Source organism: Manacus candei, unplaced genomic scaffold (genome assembly GCF_025592945.1).
Source record: "Manacus candei isolate 608988 ecotype Guabito, Panama unplaced genomic scaffold, ASM2559294v1 h1tg000034l, whole genome shotgun sequence".
Taxonomy (NCBI): Eukaryota; Metazoa; Chordata; class Aves; order Passeriformes; family Pipridae; genus Manacus; species Manacus candei.
Genome location: NW_026138082.1, coordinates 12786872 through 12805155, shown reverse-complemented (window position 1 = coordinate 12805155; position 18284 = coordinate 12786872). Strand labels below are relative to the sequence as shown.

Here is an 18284-nt window from a genome sequence, read left to right as displayed (position 1 = left end):
TAAAGTTATAGCAAAAGAATAGTTCGAAAAACTTTCTTGGAAAGATTATGTACGTACTGCAGCAAATAAAATATTGTACAATACAATCTAATAATGTATTGTATACAAGAAATAGATATACACTAATTTTTTAAAACTTAATTGAAAGAGAAGAGTCTATCTATTGGAAATTAGTATTATTCTTAAGAAAAAGTACTGAGTGGCCCAAGGTTACTCAAGTGTCATGTATGGGGTTGTAAAGGACCAATAACTTTAGTGTTATAGGCATGTTTAGCATGAAAAGAGTAATACTGTCTCAAACACTTCTTTTATAAACTAATAAACAATGTAAAACTACATGAATATTAAGAAGGAAAGCAGGTGATAATTTCTCTCTGGACAGTCTAGATGTAACTTATAGCTTAATTTTGTTCCCTGTGATTATCTGGACTGACTTATAGGCTGTGCTCTGTTCTAGCTATTCAATGTCAAACTGTTTCTGTACTTCTTGCCTACTATCACGTCCTTAAAGTCTTCCCTTCACATGCCTTTTTGGTCTTAGGCTAAAAGTAGTACAACATTGCTTATAAGCATTCTGAAGTTTAATTTAAAGTCTGCAGAATCTCTTCATAATAATATATCTGGCTTGCTTTCTTCTTGTGTAATTACAGTTTCTACTTGTTCTTTCAGTTAGTTGTAGGTTTTGTGTTCTATGTCCCATCAAGATTCAGCTTAATGGGATTCACTCTATTGAATATGAGATTGCAGAAAGACACTGTGCTTTGACTTCCAGTATGCTATTAAAGAGGTCAGTGCTGGCAAATGTTAAGTGATTATTCTCACTGAGCTTGGAAACACTAAGTCAGAGATGCAATTGAGATTCATATTCATATGGGAATATTTTTTAGCTTCCAGGAAGTTGATGCTTAATAGCCAGGTTGGCTTGATGAATATGCCCAGAGGTTTAATGAAACAGTCAGCTCAATTATACAAAAGAAATCATCACACACTGACTTTCTGTTTTGTTATAGATGAAGCCCTACTTCATCTACCATGTTATAAATGCATGAATCTATACGGGTCCCATCAGAGACTTTTTGTCTATGTTAATCATTTAATCAACAGACTTATGTTAATGTGTGTTTCTTACCCTAAATTTCTCAGTAACTTTGTGTTGAAGGTGTTATATGGGAATGGTGTTCCACAGCCTTGGAACACAGATTGAATAATTGTATGAATAACCTACATATTGAGAGGTTATGAGTTGCCATGGACCACAATGAATCTGCAAATAACCCTTAAATCCCAACTGTAACAACAGCCAATAATGCATAACAAGTTAAATATGTGTGCTATGCTTTCAGCATCTTTTTAATAACAGTCATTTGACTATTTAGGCCACATGCTGCTGTAGGGAGAATACACTGGAATTCAAACTAACGCTATCCCTTGATTTATATCAGGTCTTAGTTCACATATGAAGGTTTGTTGGTTTGTAGTTTTGTTTTTCTGTTTGGGTTGTTTTTTTGTTTTTTTTTTTCCTGGCTCTTTTTTTTTTAAACTTAAAATGGCTGGCTTATGGGGAATTACTGTAAGGCTTGTAACATTCCATCTTTAATTTTCCTGTCTAGGCTGTTGTCCATACTCTTGATCCTTGAAGAGAGGGGGGATCTTCAATATAAGAGATGAAGGGGCCAGAGATCCTATTTTAATATTTTATTTTGAAGCAGTTTGAAGAGTATTTCATTTTGAAATTGGATTCTTTCTTATATATACATGCAAAGGTCCAGTTTCAAAATATTCCATGATATAATAAGAGTGCCCTGATTTAGATAAAGGCTGCAACAACACTTCTTAAAATGTTGAAGGTGGCAGAGAAAAGTTATCATTTCTTAAGGTCAGTGCTCTTTTTTTTGGTAAGTTTTCTGCTGAATTGAGATAGTTATACTCATATTGAAAATGCAAATGGATAATCTGACAATGTAGCTCAGAATGTGAAGGTTTTTCCCAAATCTTTGGAGATTAAGGGTTTTGTACTTTGAAGCTATAATTTTTAAGATAGATACAGAAGACAAATTGAATTCTGGGAAGATTTCTCCTTAGGCAGTCACCTTCTCTTAAACACCAGCAGCTTTGAAATGAATGTGGAGGTGTATGTAATATAATGCATCACATACAGACTTTCTTTGGTGCATATGAAATGGTAATTTCAAGGTCTATGTGGATGTTGGGGGCAGGGAAATTTGCATTATTTTCTGCTCTCTCCTGAGTCTGCAAGTATCCTCTGGTTTATAGTATTTTTCTTTGGAAACCCTGTTCTGCAGAGGGAAAACCTACATCTCTGAGGCCTAGAAAGAAAAATTGAGGAAGATATCCTCCACGAATACTGCTATGTTTGATTAGCTGATGATATAGTAAAGAGAAGTAAATTGAATGGTAACAGTTTATGAATTTTAATGTGGTTTTTATTAACATATACTGTTTTAGTGTATTTTTAGTTTTCCATATATAAAGTATGCAAAGGACTGATTAATCAGGTTCACAGAACAAAACCAAATCACATTGCAGCAAATATGGCTAAGAGAAATATTGTTTATTGGATGTGGATATGAGAAAATATGCTTTGGTTTGAAGTAGGTATAAGACAGAAAAACATTCCGGGTATGTGAGTACCATTTAACATACAATGCTCCACTTAATACCAACATTCACTAAACTGTGATGCTCTTAGGGGGCACAGGCATATGCTATTCCTGGCTATCTCTGCTTAGCAGCTGCAGGCAACCTCAAAAGGAATTTCAGTAATCCTTGTAACAAACCTATCAGAACAGGGAATCTGCTGTTCTTTTCTCTCCAGCAATAGGGTCATGGAGACTAGGGCCTGAGGAAGCTTAGCTCAGGTTGTGGTGTCCTGAGCTTGGTTGAGCCAATCTAACAACTCATTAGCACTGGAAGGAGGGAGACTTCCTTTTTTTTACCCCTACTCCCAGCTACACTGCGATGACATCATGCATCGCCTCTGCTACCCACTGGGAATCCAGCATTCCCCCTCAACACAAATTCCCAAAACAAAAGCCCTAAATATTTTCTGTTCTGAATCTGCCAGGAGCAGAAAAAAGTTGAGTGGGCATAGTGGTTTTGGTATCCGAGACAAAGATGGCATTTGAAGGCAACTGGATTCAGGAAAGACCCACGCTGGATTCAGAGAGGCTGCAAAGGTATACTCTTAACTGCTTGCTTATAAACAGTGGGCTATGGAGTGATGAAAAGAGGGGTCTATATACCACTGCCAGAAGTACGGGGTCTCCATAAGGAGTGGGAAAGGAAATCAGTCCTCAAAGCACATTGCCTGAGAGTTCCAGGGAAGGGAAGTGGAGACATGTTCAGGAGAAGGCAGGTGGAACAGGCATGGGGACTGAAAGAAAGAGCAGAGCTGACAAGGCTGATGAAAGGAGAGGCAGTGGCTGCTGGAGCCATGCTGTCTTCTCTCATCCACCTACCACCCAACACTAGACTCTAAAGACAAGTGGAGAGTCAGTGATGGGGTCCCAGCTGCTGGAGAGTTCCCGTGCCAGTGTATCCAGAGCTTGCAGTTCTTTATCCAAAGTAAGCCAAGCCCACTGCAATCTGTCAAAACCCTTTCCCCACTAGGGGTAAAGTAGTAGGGAAGCTGCTTACACATGTGTCTTATTCTGGTGGTTCCTCCAGCTGTCCATAGATTCAAGATCTTTGGATTCCAGTTGTCACTTGTGTGTTTTCCAGATGAATTCCCAATCAATTTTTAGTCTCTAGGGTGTTGTCCTTTATTTTCGCCTTTCATACTTTCTGCTTTGCAGCTGATCATCTTTTGAGTTGGTTCCAACAATAATTTTCCCAACATTCATAAAACTTTCTGTCAACAGTACTTTATTCTTAGAGAAAAGAAACCTAAATGTGATCACTGAAGAGACAAAGTTTTGCAAGTGACTTGTGTCCAAGCCTACTGTGAGTTAAACCCTAGCATTAACTTCCATCTACCTTCTATGGTTATAACATAGCTCAGATTTGCAGCCCTTTGCTGTCTGTTTACATCTTCCCGTTTCACTCCCAGTTCCTCTGCAGCATCATATCTTCCAGAGGAACACGTTCTTTGAGTATTACTGCTATAAACTAAAGTCCTGCAGCAGTCTTACAAGGAAGTGATGAATTTGTAATAAGAGAGTCAACTGAAATTGGACCATGATTCTACTTTCTATGCTTCATGTTTACTTGTGTTACATCACTGCAAATGAAATCACAAGACTGTGAATTTAGTGCTATGTTTCTATGTAAGTGCATTTAAAAATTCAGAGAAAAAACTTGGAATTTGGAATTTTGTCTCTCCCTTTCTATGTAAGGCAAGTATTATTCTAAAACTGCCCAGTTTATGTAAATGATCAAATATATAAAGCATTTGTGTTAAAAGATATACATCCTGTCTTTACTCTGTGCTAGAACATATCCATGAAGTCTAGAAGTGGAATAAAAATTTTAATTTTTCATTGTTTATAAGCTTACATAATTAGTATACTCTCTGCCCCCCATTTTATTTGAGGAATGTAAAATTAAAAATATACAGTAAAATCTTTTAACAGTTATTTGTGATGCAGATCTATTATCTGGCTTTATTCTTTAAAGAGCATTAGCAGATGCTTTCCTGTGAAACAAAGGGTGACTAAAGTATGAAGTGAAATGATGTAGAGATCTATCTTGAAAATAACATATTTAATATAATTTTAATTTCTTTTATAATCCCACATTTTCACGTAACAGACTGGCCACACATACACTATAAGAAATGGTAAAGCTCACTCTTGTGGTATAGTAAGAGAAGTGCAGAAGCAACAGCCCTTTATTCTTCAGTGATTTTTCTTTGCATGTAAATATTAGACGTGACCCTTAAGCATGCTGCTTTCTGTAGATGTAGTTGTGATATTTTCATTCTTCTTCTCTTGCTGAACATGGTTACTTTTGTTCTATTTTTCTTTCTGTGGTCTAAGGAACTTTACAGGATCAATGCAGTGCACTATCAGGCTGCTGGACAGGTATTAATGCTTACAGCACCACTAACCAAAGCTGCTTTACTAAAACTCACTGGCTTTTCATCAATCATGAAGTTACGAATGCAGCCAATGAAGGAATTGCGTGTAGTCAGGCTCGTTGTTAGCAGAGACTCTGAAAGAAGCATATAAAAAAATTAAATAAATAAAAATTTAGAGCTCACAATGACCAAAATCATCAGTTCGGTGGCAGAATCTTTTAAATTTGCTACTAACTGCAGCTCTGCTGAATCTTCAGTGGGTCTTTTAAAACACGTGGCTTACTGCCAGTGTAGAGGTCATTAGAGTAAGTATGGTTAGTTATCTACAGTTATGTAAAGCCTTGATACCACATTGTCACCAGAGAGAAAAATTGCATTTTTTGACAACTACATTTTCTTTTAAGTAAGTGAATCCCCTTGTCTGTTTTCGTAATTATACATTACATTACTGTGTCTGATTTGTTAGTTTGCATCTAATTTGCTGTATTTGCATGGTCATCATCATCACATCATCATGGCTAGGCTTCGCAAACAAAGATTTGGGGATTTGCATGGTATTATATCTTGTTTGGTTTTGTGAAGTTCTATGTAAGATTTTTCTGTGCCAGGGTGATAATACTGTTATAGAGCCAATGAATGACATTACCTTAGTATTCTATAATTAATGTAGAAATAGAAGGCTCCGTTATGAAGCAGAACAGCATTTGCAATTACCCGTTTATATCACCTCTCTGGGAAGAGTTCTGTCCTAATAAAATTCCAGTTTGGATTTAAAGATGAAGAGGCATCTGTGCATAGGTTTTATTATTCCTCTTAGGCTCATTTTACTTCCTGGTAGTGTGGAATGGATGTGAACACCACACACTCAAGCCACTAATCCAAGATAAGCGATATAATGAATTTTGTAGTTAGAGCTGTTCATGATTGACATGCAAGGCACAGAGAAATAATGCTGCATGTTTTCAATGAGAAATGTACAGGAGTTGACTTAAAAATTGAATCACGTAGTGTTGATTACAGTTTGTATATGAACCCCAACAGAGTAGCTCTGTCTGTTGAATAAGGGAAGTAAATGTAGTAATCTTGGCCCACGCTACACAGATGGTCTGTGAGTCACCAATACACATGAGCAGACATCTGTGCAATAGAAACAACTAGTCAGAAAAAGAATCTCCTTGTTGTGTCTTGTTTTCAAAGATGCCATTGCTTGAAGATAAGGAAAGAAGCCTACCAGCAACTAAACCTTGAGACTCCAGTGACAGTGACAGCGAGTTTCCAATCCCATAAATAAATAAATTGTTTCTTAAAAGAACAGTAAATCCATAGTGGAAGGTAAAATAGAAAAAGAAGGATTTTTTTTTGTACCTCGCTGACTTCTCTACTTAGTCCTTACTGACCCTCCAGCAGCTGTGAATGTTTTGATTTCAATGCAGCAGCACTCTCTTTTCTTTGAGAACTTGAGACAGAACATTTCTGATCTGCTCTTGTGCCTTTGAATTTTACCAAGTTGTTCACATGTTTTGTTATTTTTTGACACGAAAACTAAGTCTTTATGCTTTCTCTGGAAACAGTGTTGAAATCTGAGAACAACATACCACAAAGCTGTGAAAAACGTACCTGGTACACCTCCAATAAACACTGGCTCCCTGTGGTCAATTGCCTTTGGATTTAGTGGCCCTACCACATGGTTGACTTCAGAGTCTACATCCAGCTGCACCACATTAGCATCTCTGATAACTGAAAGGAGAAGGAACAGGGATCAATAAGAAGTAGCACATGATTTTTTTATGACAGAAGGGAGTTATCTGTTTGATCTGATTAGTTAATTTAGTGTTTGCTAGATTGAGTGTGAGCCCTCAGTGAGCATGTGGGCAGAAGGGCCAATGGAAAATACAGAGTGGGAGCAAGGGTGCTTTTGAGTGGGGCTCTTGATTGCTGGTGGCTGTGTCTAGGCTGTCAAATATGAGCATACAATGGTGTGTGGCTTAGGAAAACTGTTTGCCAAATCATTCCCAATTGGAATGCAGTGACGTTTCCTCCTTGCTTGTGGGCCTGGGTTTCCTTCAGAAGGGAACCAGAATGCACGGGGAAAGGGTGCATACTCAGATCTCTTCTTGATGTGACAGCAGGAGACATCCTAAGTCAGCATCTAGACGGGAAGGTAAAGGGTTCAAAGTACCTGAGGTTTAGAAGTACTTTTTTGACTTTCAAATCCAGGAAAGAAGGATGACTCTCTGGCATAGGGGCAAAATCCTGGCTGTAAACATCTCTCTATTGTGAGCAAAAGGCTCCTCAGGTCTGTCTTGACCTTTAAAGGCGGCATATACTTGTGCCTATTACATTCTACCAACTTATTTAACCTCTAATTGAGAAAGGAAGAATATCATCTGGTATGTGACTTAGGAAAGGTTGCCAGCATTTCAGCTAGGCTGCTTTGTGTTTTTTGAATAAGGAGCTTCCATCTTTGCTTGTTCTTCCTATCTTCACGGGAACTTCTGCTTGTCCTTCCAGAAAGCTCTACAGTTCTGTATCTGAGGGATGAATAAGACTCCATCTTTCACACAAACCTGGGTCTTGACAGGTGAAAAAGAAGAACTGAAAATACGACCACATTCCTAGTGCTCTAGCCCATGGAGCTGGATATCTGGGGAGGGAGAGATGGGCTCTGTCACCTTAATTAGGGGATGATTGCATTTTACTGACCTGCAATTCGATGCCACCTGCCATCACAGAGACTCTGTTTCAGTGTCACTGAAGTTGAAAAATCCCTGATTCCATTATTCAATTTCACAGTAACCTGGGGAAAGTAATGTAATTGTCATTGTAAACACCCTCCTTTTCTCTTTTTAACTTCAGTTATAATAATGATGTATTCCTCACTCAAAATATGTCAAGCATCCAAGAGAAAGGAAAACATGATTTCATTAAATTCTTCAAAATAAAGTACCTTTTTTAATCCACAATTTAGGTAGGGGTTTTTTTGTTTGTTTGGTTTGTTTGTTTTGTTTTGTGTGGTTTTGTTTTTAATTATTGTTCAGATTCAATAGTTCTGAGACATTCTAATTTAACTCAAGGAAGAGTTCAAAAAAAAGATTTAAAAATAACAGCTAATTTCACTCATTTTCTAGTACCTCTACTCTATAATTTCCTGTATGGTAAATTAGTGTTTAGAAACATCAGATGATGTTTTGGCATCTTTCTAGCCACTTAATAAGGAAAACAGTAATGAAAAACCCAAGTATAAACAAACAGAAAAGATGTGAGAAAGGAATAGGTAGTGAATTTCAGAATGACTTTTAAGTTACTTTTTCAAGTTTACCGATAAATCTCTGGCAGAGCTAGAAAGTGAACCTAATTGTGAATTTTGTACCTCTGCTTTAGCTAATGGATTAGTATCTTTCTGCCTGGAAATGTTACAGCAGCAGCAGAGCAGTGTTGTGCCCCTACTGAGGGACATGAGATTCCCAATAATGACTTCAGACTGAGTTCAGCCACTCAGGCTTTTCAAACATTGAAGTTGCCCCTGATCATGCTGACACAGTATTGACTGAAAATAACAGAATCATAGAATGATTTGAATTGAAAGGAACCTTAAAGGTCATCTGGTTCCAACCCCTCTGCCATGGGCAGGGACATCTTCCACTGGATCAGGTTGCTTGTAGCCCTATCCAACCTATCCTTGAACACTTGCAGGGATGGGGCATCCACAATTTCACTGGGCAACCTGTTCCAGTGCCTCATCAACCTCACAGTAAAAAATTTCTTCCTAATATCTGATCTAAACCTACTCTCTTTCAGTTTGAAGCCATTCCCACTTGCCCTGCCACTACAGGCCCTTGTAAATAGTCTCTCTCAAGGAAAGAACTTCTATTTAATTCTAGAGGGTCTCTGATATAGTTGTAACTAAGAAATTTTAAATATTTTTTTTTGCAGAGGGGCACCAGCAAACGCAATTGAAATGATCCTCATGTTCTCTTTTATCCACCCTCGAACAAAATATATAGATTAAAGCAAACAAAGAATCATGAGGGAAAGTGACTCCTTAATAAATCACCCAGACAAGCTGTACTGATAGAGATGTGTACATTTAAAAAATGAATTAAAATTGCTGATCTTATTTGTCCAGCAAAACTGTTTTCACAAAGCAAGTCTTTCATAATGCATTCAAAGGGAACAGATAGTTAATGCTAAAGAAACACAAATGCTTACTAAGAATGTACTGGACTGCTGCAGTGACAAGCAGGGAAGAGCTGCTTTTTCACAGTGAATTTTGTTGATGAATTGTATATGCATTGTACAGGAGGTGAGGTTTCAAGCAGTAAGTGAGACAGCATCTTTTGTTAGACCAACTGATACAGCTGGGAAAACCAAACAAGTTTCTAGGCATCCAGACCTCCAGTTAGAACTTTACATAAGTGCTAGACTGGACCAGTTGTATACAGATTCAGCCTTTAAGTGTGGCATGATACGCAGCAATGCAATGTACTTTTACAATTTCTTTGTTAGTTCACCAAGAGCTAGCTACATGGGTAAGGATAACCTTTATCTTACCTGGTTAGCTGTCAAAAGTTAGGTGCCTAACTGAAAGACCCATTGTTCCATTGATAACCAATATAGAAAAATAGGTTCTCTGAATAATAGCTCACTTAGTCACCTATATTAGACACCTGCTTTCACCATGTTCAGCTGTCCACTCAGTCACTCTGCTGTAGGTTCCTGCTCTTGTAAGAGAGGTGACAGCATGTTTCCTCAGGTGTTGCATTTCTCTCCCCATCACACACATATATGTTAAAGGAAGAAGAGACTGAGTGCAACTCAGACTTCTCTTTTAACAAACAAGAAATTAAAATTCATCAGCAGTTACCTTACTTGCGACATTTTTAATGTGTAGGTGAAAGAACAGCACCAAAGAGTCAGTGCTTTTGCTTCTTTTCAACTGCTCATGAAATATTTATAGTTTGTGCCAGTAAAGTGATCTGATCATGTCTTAGGTGTTATCTTTTGTATTTTAAAATAAAAGTCTGGATTGCCTAATCTAAGCAGTTATCATATTTAGGAGAGAAATAAGAATCAGTAAATGGCAAATTTGTAAGACAGAATTGCATGTAGCAAAGCTCAAGTAGGTGGAAGAGAAATCAGTCAAAGCAGTGGAGGAAATATGACCTTCATTATACCTGTCCATTTCTCATGTGCATATTCAAGTACTCTCCATTCACACTGTGACCATGCAGTAGAATTCCTGAGCTGCTTCGGGGACGTATTTCAAAAACAACTTCAAATTTCAGGCCTAAACTGAAGGATTCATCTGTGAGGTAAAAAGAATAACACTGTTTTTGTGCTGAGTTAGTGATGAAATTGGGCATTTATTCAAAGTCAAAATAGAAAATCAAACCCAGAGTAGAATTTATTTGTCCTTAAAACTATTGAAACTTGAGATAGCCTGGTGTACTGTCAATGACCCATTTCAAGTTTTGTTTTGATTGTGTTTACTTGGAATACTAATGAAGGTTTATTTATTTTTTCTTATTATTTAAAAAATGTATTTTGTATAAAAATTTCTTAGCAATGAAATGGACAACAGGAAGTAAATGATCTGTATTTTTTGGCAGTTTCTTACTATGTAATTTGCTAGACATTCAGCAGTCATTACTGAGTGAGTGGGAATCCACTTGAGCTTTGATGATTCAGAAGGAGAAACTCCCTTTTTCAATCTGGTGGCAGGCCAGGGAGCAAATGAGAAATACTGTCTGATTCTCGGTGTTGCCAATGAATTGGGTTATGCAGTTTTCTTTCTTGTTCAGATCAGAGCCTATGTGACCAAATCACCCTTATAAAACACTTCCTGAAACACAGCAGGACTAAATGACAAAAACATGTGTTCTTTCATGCTGTTCTGCATTAAACATGCAGAAAGCATTTCTGTAGGATTTTTTAGTTATGTTGTTTTATTAATTAAAAAACTTAAGGGGTGACCATTTGCTGGTGTACTTGTCTTAGCAACATTGACTTCTATGGTAATTTTTACCATATTATAACCAGTTCCCTTGTGAAATTATTCAAATTATTTGAAATACATACACACAGATGTGTTTATGTTAAGTTTCACGGTGACATTGGGACCTGTCAACATCAGCTGCCTACCACAATAATGATCTGTATCCTTACAGCTCACAGCCTCAAAAATTACTATATCCTTTTGTGAAATATGCCATTCTGAAGCACAATCTCATTATAGGATACATTTGTTTAGAAGTGTATTACCAAGGACGACATATCCTCCTTCTGATGAAAAGTATGTTCCTGCTTCTGATGGGCCTTCAAAGCAAGGCGTTACACTAAATGTCTGCGAAGCTGAAGTAATTGATCTTCCATTGAGCTGTAAGTTGCTGAGACAGCCACTGAAACTGTAGACAGAATTAATCTGAGGGGTAAAAAAAAGCATGATTAGTAGATAAACTGCTTGTGGAAGGAAATAAATTCTCCTGTCCTTATTTTTACTTGTTTATAAGCTAAGGCTGTAAGGCTGTGATTGTCTGGCTCATTTTAATTATGTGTTGTTTTATTAATTAAAAAATGTAAGGAGTGACCATTTACTGGTGTACTTGTCTTAGCCACATTATTCTACAATAATTTTTACCATATTATAATAATTTCCCTTGTTAGGCTCATAACACTGAGGATTACCTTGAAGTAAACTTTATGTTCATTTTTGCTTTAACATTCCTAACAAGATAGATAAACTCTGAAAAAGCAGACCCCTATCTCACCTCGATGCTGTGAGGTATGTATAACACTGCCTTGCTCTAGTTGTGTTTTGTTTCTCACAGTTAAGTAAGGACTCTTTGAGAAACAACACAAGCTGGAATTACCTTGAAGGCAAGAGAGACATGAGAGGCTACAAAAAGCACTTTTCCTGCTTCCCTTCTCTGGAAACTGTTCTTAATTAAAATTCTAAAGATTACCTTGAATGAGACTGTGTTATGTTCATTTTTGCTTTAACAATCCTTTCCATATACTTCAGTACCAAGCTGTAGAACAGAATCCTGACTTCTAGGTACTGTCTTAAAACAGATACTAAAAGAAAAATCAAATCTTTTTGAAACCCATCCTACATGTCAGACTTCAGGGTGAAATTGATCTTGTGTAACTTTACCTGTGTCATCTCAGCTTGGATGTCACCAAGATTTTTCTGTTCCTTGTGAACCACTGGCTTTCCAGTTGCTGCTGCTGCAAGTCTATGGAAGCCTAGACGAGCTACCACCAGCCCAGTCATGTGGGAGCTTTGCTATAGACTTGAACTGAGGTGTTTGCTCCACAGTGTGCCGAGGATTCAGATCTTAATATGCTTTTGGCTGAACCCATCCCTACAGTCAGCTTTTGTATTAGCTGTACATAGAGGTATGGGCTGATTTAACAGGTGTCTGCTTTACCTGGATATTTTTTACGGCTTTTCCGGGAGCTACACCTCCAATATAGAGTGGTGCAGTGACTTGCCAAGCATTCGTATTACCGCCAAAAGATTCTTCCAGTACTCGGAGACCATCAATTATCAAGTGACCAATATTTTTGCCTCTAGTAAATATCACCTAGGAAGGGAAGAAAAAAAGTGTGGAAGATTACTTTCCTTTGTTAAGGGATCACTCCTGTGCAGTGGGAGAAGATAAGATGTTTGAGAAGAAAAGCTTGTGAGTGATGCTCTACCAGCCCATTTTGTTAACTGCCGGTATTCTTTGCTGGGCAACCCTCTTTTTTCACATTCATGTGAAAGCTAGATAGTAAAACTGCTGACTTTCTTACATTTTGATGTACAAGGCAGAGGTAATCAAGGTGTGACGAGGTCTACTGAGATCTAATCGTCATATATCCGCATGCATGATTTGTTGCTACCTATCACTGTTGGCATTTTCACAGTCTTTACTAGCTTTATGGTCTGGATTCATCCAACTTGCTTTAAACACTTAAATGCCCAAGTCAGTAGCTTAGTAACTGTAGACTTCCTCGGTAGTTAGTGTGAAGAGAGATACCTACAGAGGGAAATTCACCCTGACTCCTAAAATTGTCTTTTTATTTTCATAGACTACAGAGGGAGCCCAAGACAGCTGTGCTTGTAGGCATTTCAAAGACATTTGCTGAACAAAATTATCATAGTTATTTCTTTCCTAGCTCACTTAACTCTTAATTGCCTTACTGTTCTGCTTGTTTCTATCACTTCTATTTAGCTGTTAGTGTTGGGATTTGCTGGATTTTTATAACTGACTCACTTTCCTGCCCTTAATTAATGACTTGATAAAATGCAACATGGAAGATTTAAAAATATTGGTGGAAGTTTCTCAACATATAGGTGTGTTTATGAATACATGAATGCAAACTCCCTGAGCTGTCACATTAGCAGTGTCTTTACTGCAGCCTTGATAGGATGTGCCATCATAATGATTGATTTCTTTTACTTACATCGTGCCACAGACCATCATTGTATTTCTCTTGGCTCTTAATCCTTATCTTCTGATGACCAGCATTAAACATAAAAATGAGTCGGCCATGAGCAACGAAAAGGGCCATGAAGTTGGTCTCTTTTTGATCCGAAACGTAGAAAATCATTCCATGAGATGAGTGAGTTTTCAGACTGATAGAGAACTGAGCTCTGGCACAAAAAAACCCAATATTAAAAATAAAGTAGATATACTTGACTTAAAACAAACATCAAGCAGAGGAAGACTGGGATTTTCCTTTCATCCAGAACAATATACATCTCCTTTATGGAACTAGTGTTTCTGAGAAACATTCGGTGCTGGTTGTTGGAGTAGAAGTCAAAGTTGAAGAAGAAGCTGCCTCATAAGGAACTTGTTTTAAAAAATTAAAATCTCTGGAGTGAATAAATTCAATACAGACCACAAAAAACTGATGCTATATACACTGCATTTCCATTCCCGTTGAACAGCAGTGTTGGGGGAATTTTTAACTGTGATGGCATAGAGGCTTGATAGTTCACAAATCTTTAATGCTATTCTAGACTTGGTGCTAAGCTTCCTCTTCCTTGAAGTTCCTTGTGAAGTCCATGGCAACATGGAAAGTTATACACTGTTGGTTTGACAATGCCAACAGTGAAAATTTCTTGAGTGATTGCTGTTATTACTTTGGGTCTAAAACATGTCGAAGTTGTATTGGTGTAGACAGTGCCAAAACTGACTCCTCCTTCTTCTCAGTTAACTAACCTAGCTTCCATTCTTCATATTATCTCAAGAATCTCTACATTGCCGCTTGCATGTGTGTGTACATTCCATACACACTTAGGCCCATGCCAATATCAGTTGATTTAAAACCACACAAGTCATGTGTTTTTTTTTAAAATGCACGTTACAAAGATGAAGACTTAATAATGGTTGGAAAATATGTGTTGTAGGGATGAAGATGGGATGAAGATATTAGAGTTTGGGGTTTCCTTCATATGGGCACCATCAGGACTGCCCTAAGTAAAACACTATTGAATTAAAATAAGCATAGTGTGTTTTTTTAATTTAAATTAGGAAATAGCACTCTTCTGAGTTAGTGGTCTGGTATGCTTCCAGGAAGTGCTGTGTTGTTGAATTTATAGTCTTTAATGGAAACTATTAAACCAAAATCCTCGTTGATCTTAACATACTGCATGACATAGTCTGTGGGAGTATGAAAATGAAATGTCAACAGTATCTGGACTCTTTATTACTTGAATTTCCATTGAATTGGACATAGCTTTATGTCCTGCTGCACTGTATAGATTCCTAACCATTAAACTGCTGACAAGGTCCACTCAGCATGTAACTGCTTCATTTTTTGGTGAGCTTTCATGTTCTTTTCCACCTCTGCTCCACTGTCATTACTTCTTGGAAAAGACACTGATTGTGCATTGCTTATACAGAACTAACATCCTCAAAAGCTTCATATAAATAGGCAAGGAGACACATTTTGTTAATATACAATGCAGATGAAGACTCCACAAGAGGGATGTAACTGGAAACATTCTATATATTGCTCTTACTCAACTGAAACACCTTTTACTATAACCTAGCAACATCCTTGATGCAAAATTTGGCCTAAGATATAAAGGAAAAAGCCAGGGTAACAGCAGAAATGTGTCCCTTTTAAAAAAAATTGAAATACATCTTTCTTCTGCTCCATATATTTAATTTTTATTTCTAAAGTCACTTTACCTTTGACTGAAATCCTTTGGTATGTGATCAAATTCTTGACGGCTGTTTGCTGTTCCTCCAAACTGATACGCATGTTCGGTTGCCTTGGGATTCATGGGCAAGTGGCACTGAGGGTCCCTTTGCATATTCACTTGATAGAGTTTTTTGAGGCCAGTTGAAGGCTGTGAAATCTTGTCTTTCTCTCTTTCCACCTTCACAGAAAAAAAACTATTAACCATAATTTTAAACTGAAATTGACATAATAAAAGAACAGTATCATTTATATCTAAGCTAGTAATATATTGTTTCCTTACATAAATACCAGGACTGTTTCCAAGTAAAATTTTCCTTGAACAGATCTAATATAGATGCTGGTTTAGGACAGAAGAAGGGATAAACAAAATACATGTGTAGCTAACATAATTACAATTCAATTCTTTTGCAGTTTTCCTACTTAAATCTTTTCCTCTCTGCTTTTGATGGTATGAGCTGTACTATAGGCATAAGAGGACATGCTTGAATTAAAAATTCTGCATGCCGAAGGAAGTATTTGTTTCGCATTTATAATAGTGTGTGCTAATTGTAGGAGGAGCTGAGAACAGAAGCAGGTTTATTGCTTTTAGAATATAGAAGAAATCAAGAAGGCTTTTTTCTGCAGTACTTTTTTTAAGAAGTTCTAGTAAGCGAGAATGATGCAAGTGTAGGCCAGATAGATTGGGTCAGGGCAATCATTTGCAGTGATGGGAATATGTAAAGGAGCAGGATACTTCCCTTTATGTATCTGAAATTGTCTTTATGCATTTTGGATCCATGATTTAGAGAATTTCCAATCATGGCATTTTGGAAAACTCTAGGGTGGTACTGGGGCAATTTGCAGCAAACCTTTTTATTACGGTTTCCTTTGGCTTTTGATGAGTTTTTTCCTTTCTTATGGAGAAGAGCTACCGGAGGAGATTCAACAGGGCATCCATACAAAGATGTCTGAACTTTCTCGGAGTACTTTTGGAAATCTTCTACTTCAACCTCTTCATCCAACCTGTTTCAAAGAGGAGGTGACAAGAACACCTTTTTTTTTTTTTTTTCCCCAAGTGTTGGAATTGTCTTCACAAAAGTCACAGAATTGTACATTTGTAGTTTAAATGATGTTTGAATGGGTATTTTTCATTCTTGGATCATGGATAAAAATACAGATTGACCACTCAGTCTTTGGGTAATGCAGACAACCTATACTACCTCTGACTGTTGTTATGCTACCATAAAAAAGAGTATCAATCTGCAGCATCAAATTAACTTTAAAATCTTCTGTATAAGAACATTTCATAAAGCAGTTAAGATCAACATATTCTGACCATTTTCACATGACCAAACTCCTAACTTTCCCAGCTCCTGTGAGATGCTTTAATATAATTTTGTTTCAAAGGCAGAGCTGAAAACTGCATAACATAAATGTAAATTACAGCTATGCAAATTATACATTGCACCAGCAGCATTAGCAGGTACAGTACTGAAAGCTGATTTCATCAAGTTATTCCCACCTTAACAATATCTTAATCTAGCAGGTCTGTGCCAGCAGACTCCATGGCAAATAAGGTATTGTCTAGCCTCACAAAATGAGACGGGAATTTTTATTGTGACAATAATCACTTCTCTTGACCTACTATTCAAGCTCTTAGGCAATGACTGCCTGTGTTCAGGAGGAATTTGCGCACCTGGTGAAGTAAGCATTGCTTATGCAGCCAGTGAAGTTGGCTTGCTGCGTTCTGAGGGGAGAGCCACCAAAATAAAACTTCTTGATGCTGTCTGGGCTTTTCCCTGCTCTGTCCTTTGCTGAATTCTTCTTGCTTTGTTTCTTGTCATCAACAGTCAGCTCATACCTGCAAAGGCAAAGCATACATTTGGCAGGCTAGTTTTGGAAATGTCAGTGCCAGTGGTTAGACAACATATTACACGCACCCAAAATGCTCCACTCAGTGTATACATCTCTGAATGGTAGTGCTCAAAGTCATGAGAAGACCTTCTTGCTTTCAGCTGTGCAACAAGTAACAGTTCAATAAACCATTGACAAAGTTGTGCACAGAGACCCATGGATTTAATATTATCCTGCGGTTAATTGTGAAGTCCAAGAATATACAGTTCACTCAGTGAAGAAAGATAAACTAAACAATTGCTGATAAATGGATGGAGCCACCATTTGTGTAAGATAAGATCTAAGCACACGCTAATCCTTCTTGTTTATGCCTCTATCCCTTTTTCCTTATCTTTCATCACAGAACATTGAATTTTGAGCTTATACAATGCTTTTTGCCTGATCTGATTTTGCAACACAAGCCAGGAAGGATTCTATTGTTTTAATAAGAAACTGAGTATAACTAAATCATCAGACATAGATTTTGGTTGACAAGGTCAAAATTCAGCACACTCAGGGAAACACGACAATCCCCAAGGCTATTTCAAGGCACCTTTTCACACCATCAGCTTTTCAAAATATGATTCTTGAATGTCAGAAGTCATAGATACAAACTTCCACTTCCGTTAGAAAAGTAAGAATGACCTTCTTGCATCTGCATAGACAAGATTCTTGAAGAAAGTTGTTTTGATTATTTGACCTTCTAAGAAAATTTTAAAAATAGAAAACAACAGTAAAACATACTAATAAACCAATGCTTTCAAGCTTTTTAAGAAGCACAGAGAGAGATTTATTCCCTAGTGCTGTATTTAGTCTTACATTTGTGGTTGTCAGTGCTAAAAATATTTTGAACATGTTCCACTGTATATATCCCAAATGAATGCTTTATGTGAAGATGCCTCAATTACTTCAGAGTCAATTGGGAATTGCTTTTACAAATTAGAAGAACCAATCCTGCTGAAAAATGAGTCTCATGCTTGTCTTGAATTATATTAAACTGCTTTCTTACCTGAGGACAAAAAAAGGACTAAGCTTTGAGAAAAACTATTTTTTCGGTTTTACTAAAAATTCCAATCATCTTGGAACTGGCCAAGCTGGCAAGTTTTCAGTCACTGAATTGGTCAGTTAAAAATATCACTTAAAAAAAGCACCACTTACGTGTCACTTTGAAAGT

The 18284-nt window shown here is 37.2% G+C and overlaps 1 protein-coding gene across 3 annotated transcripts in view; it reads right to left on the bottom strand.

Annotated features, from left to right (window-relative positions):
- Window positions 1-4966: 4966 nt before the first annotated feature.
- The window catches only part of LAMA4 (laminin subunit alpha 4), a 102552-nt gene continuing 89234 nt past the window's right edge, over window positions 4967-18284 (bottom strand). For all 3 annotated transcript variants that reach the window (XM_051792093.1, XM_051792094.1, XM_051792095.1), the window contains exons 29-38: window positions 16914-17078; window positions 16087-16240; window positions 15226-15416; window positions 13490-13679; window positions 12469-12624; window positions 11300-11459; window positions 10213-10343; window positions 7742-7835; window positions 6656-6775; window positions 4967-5172 (exon numbers count right to left, since the gene is read on the bottom strand). In XM_051792093.1, the coding sequence (XP_051648053.1) occupies window positions 5027-5172; window positions 6656-6775; window positions 7742-7835; window positions 10213-10343; window positions 11300-11459; window positions 12469-12624; window positions 13490-13679; window positions 15226-15416; window positions 16087-16240; window positions 16914-17078 (1507 nt within the window). In that variant the 3' untranslated portion in view covers window positions 4967-5026. The remainder of the gene's footprint in view (window positions 5173-6655; window positions 6776-7741; window positions 7836-10212; window positions 10344-11299; window positions 11460-12468; window positions 12625-13489; window positions 13680-15225; window positions 15417-16086; window positions 16241-16913; window positions 17079-18284) is intronic.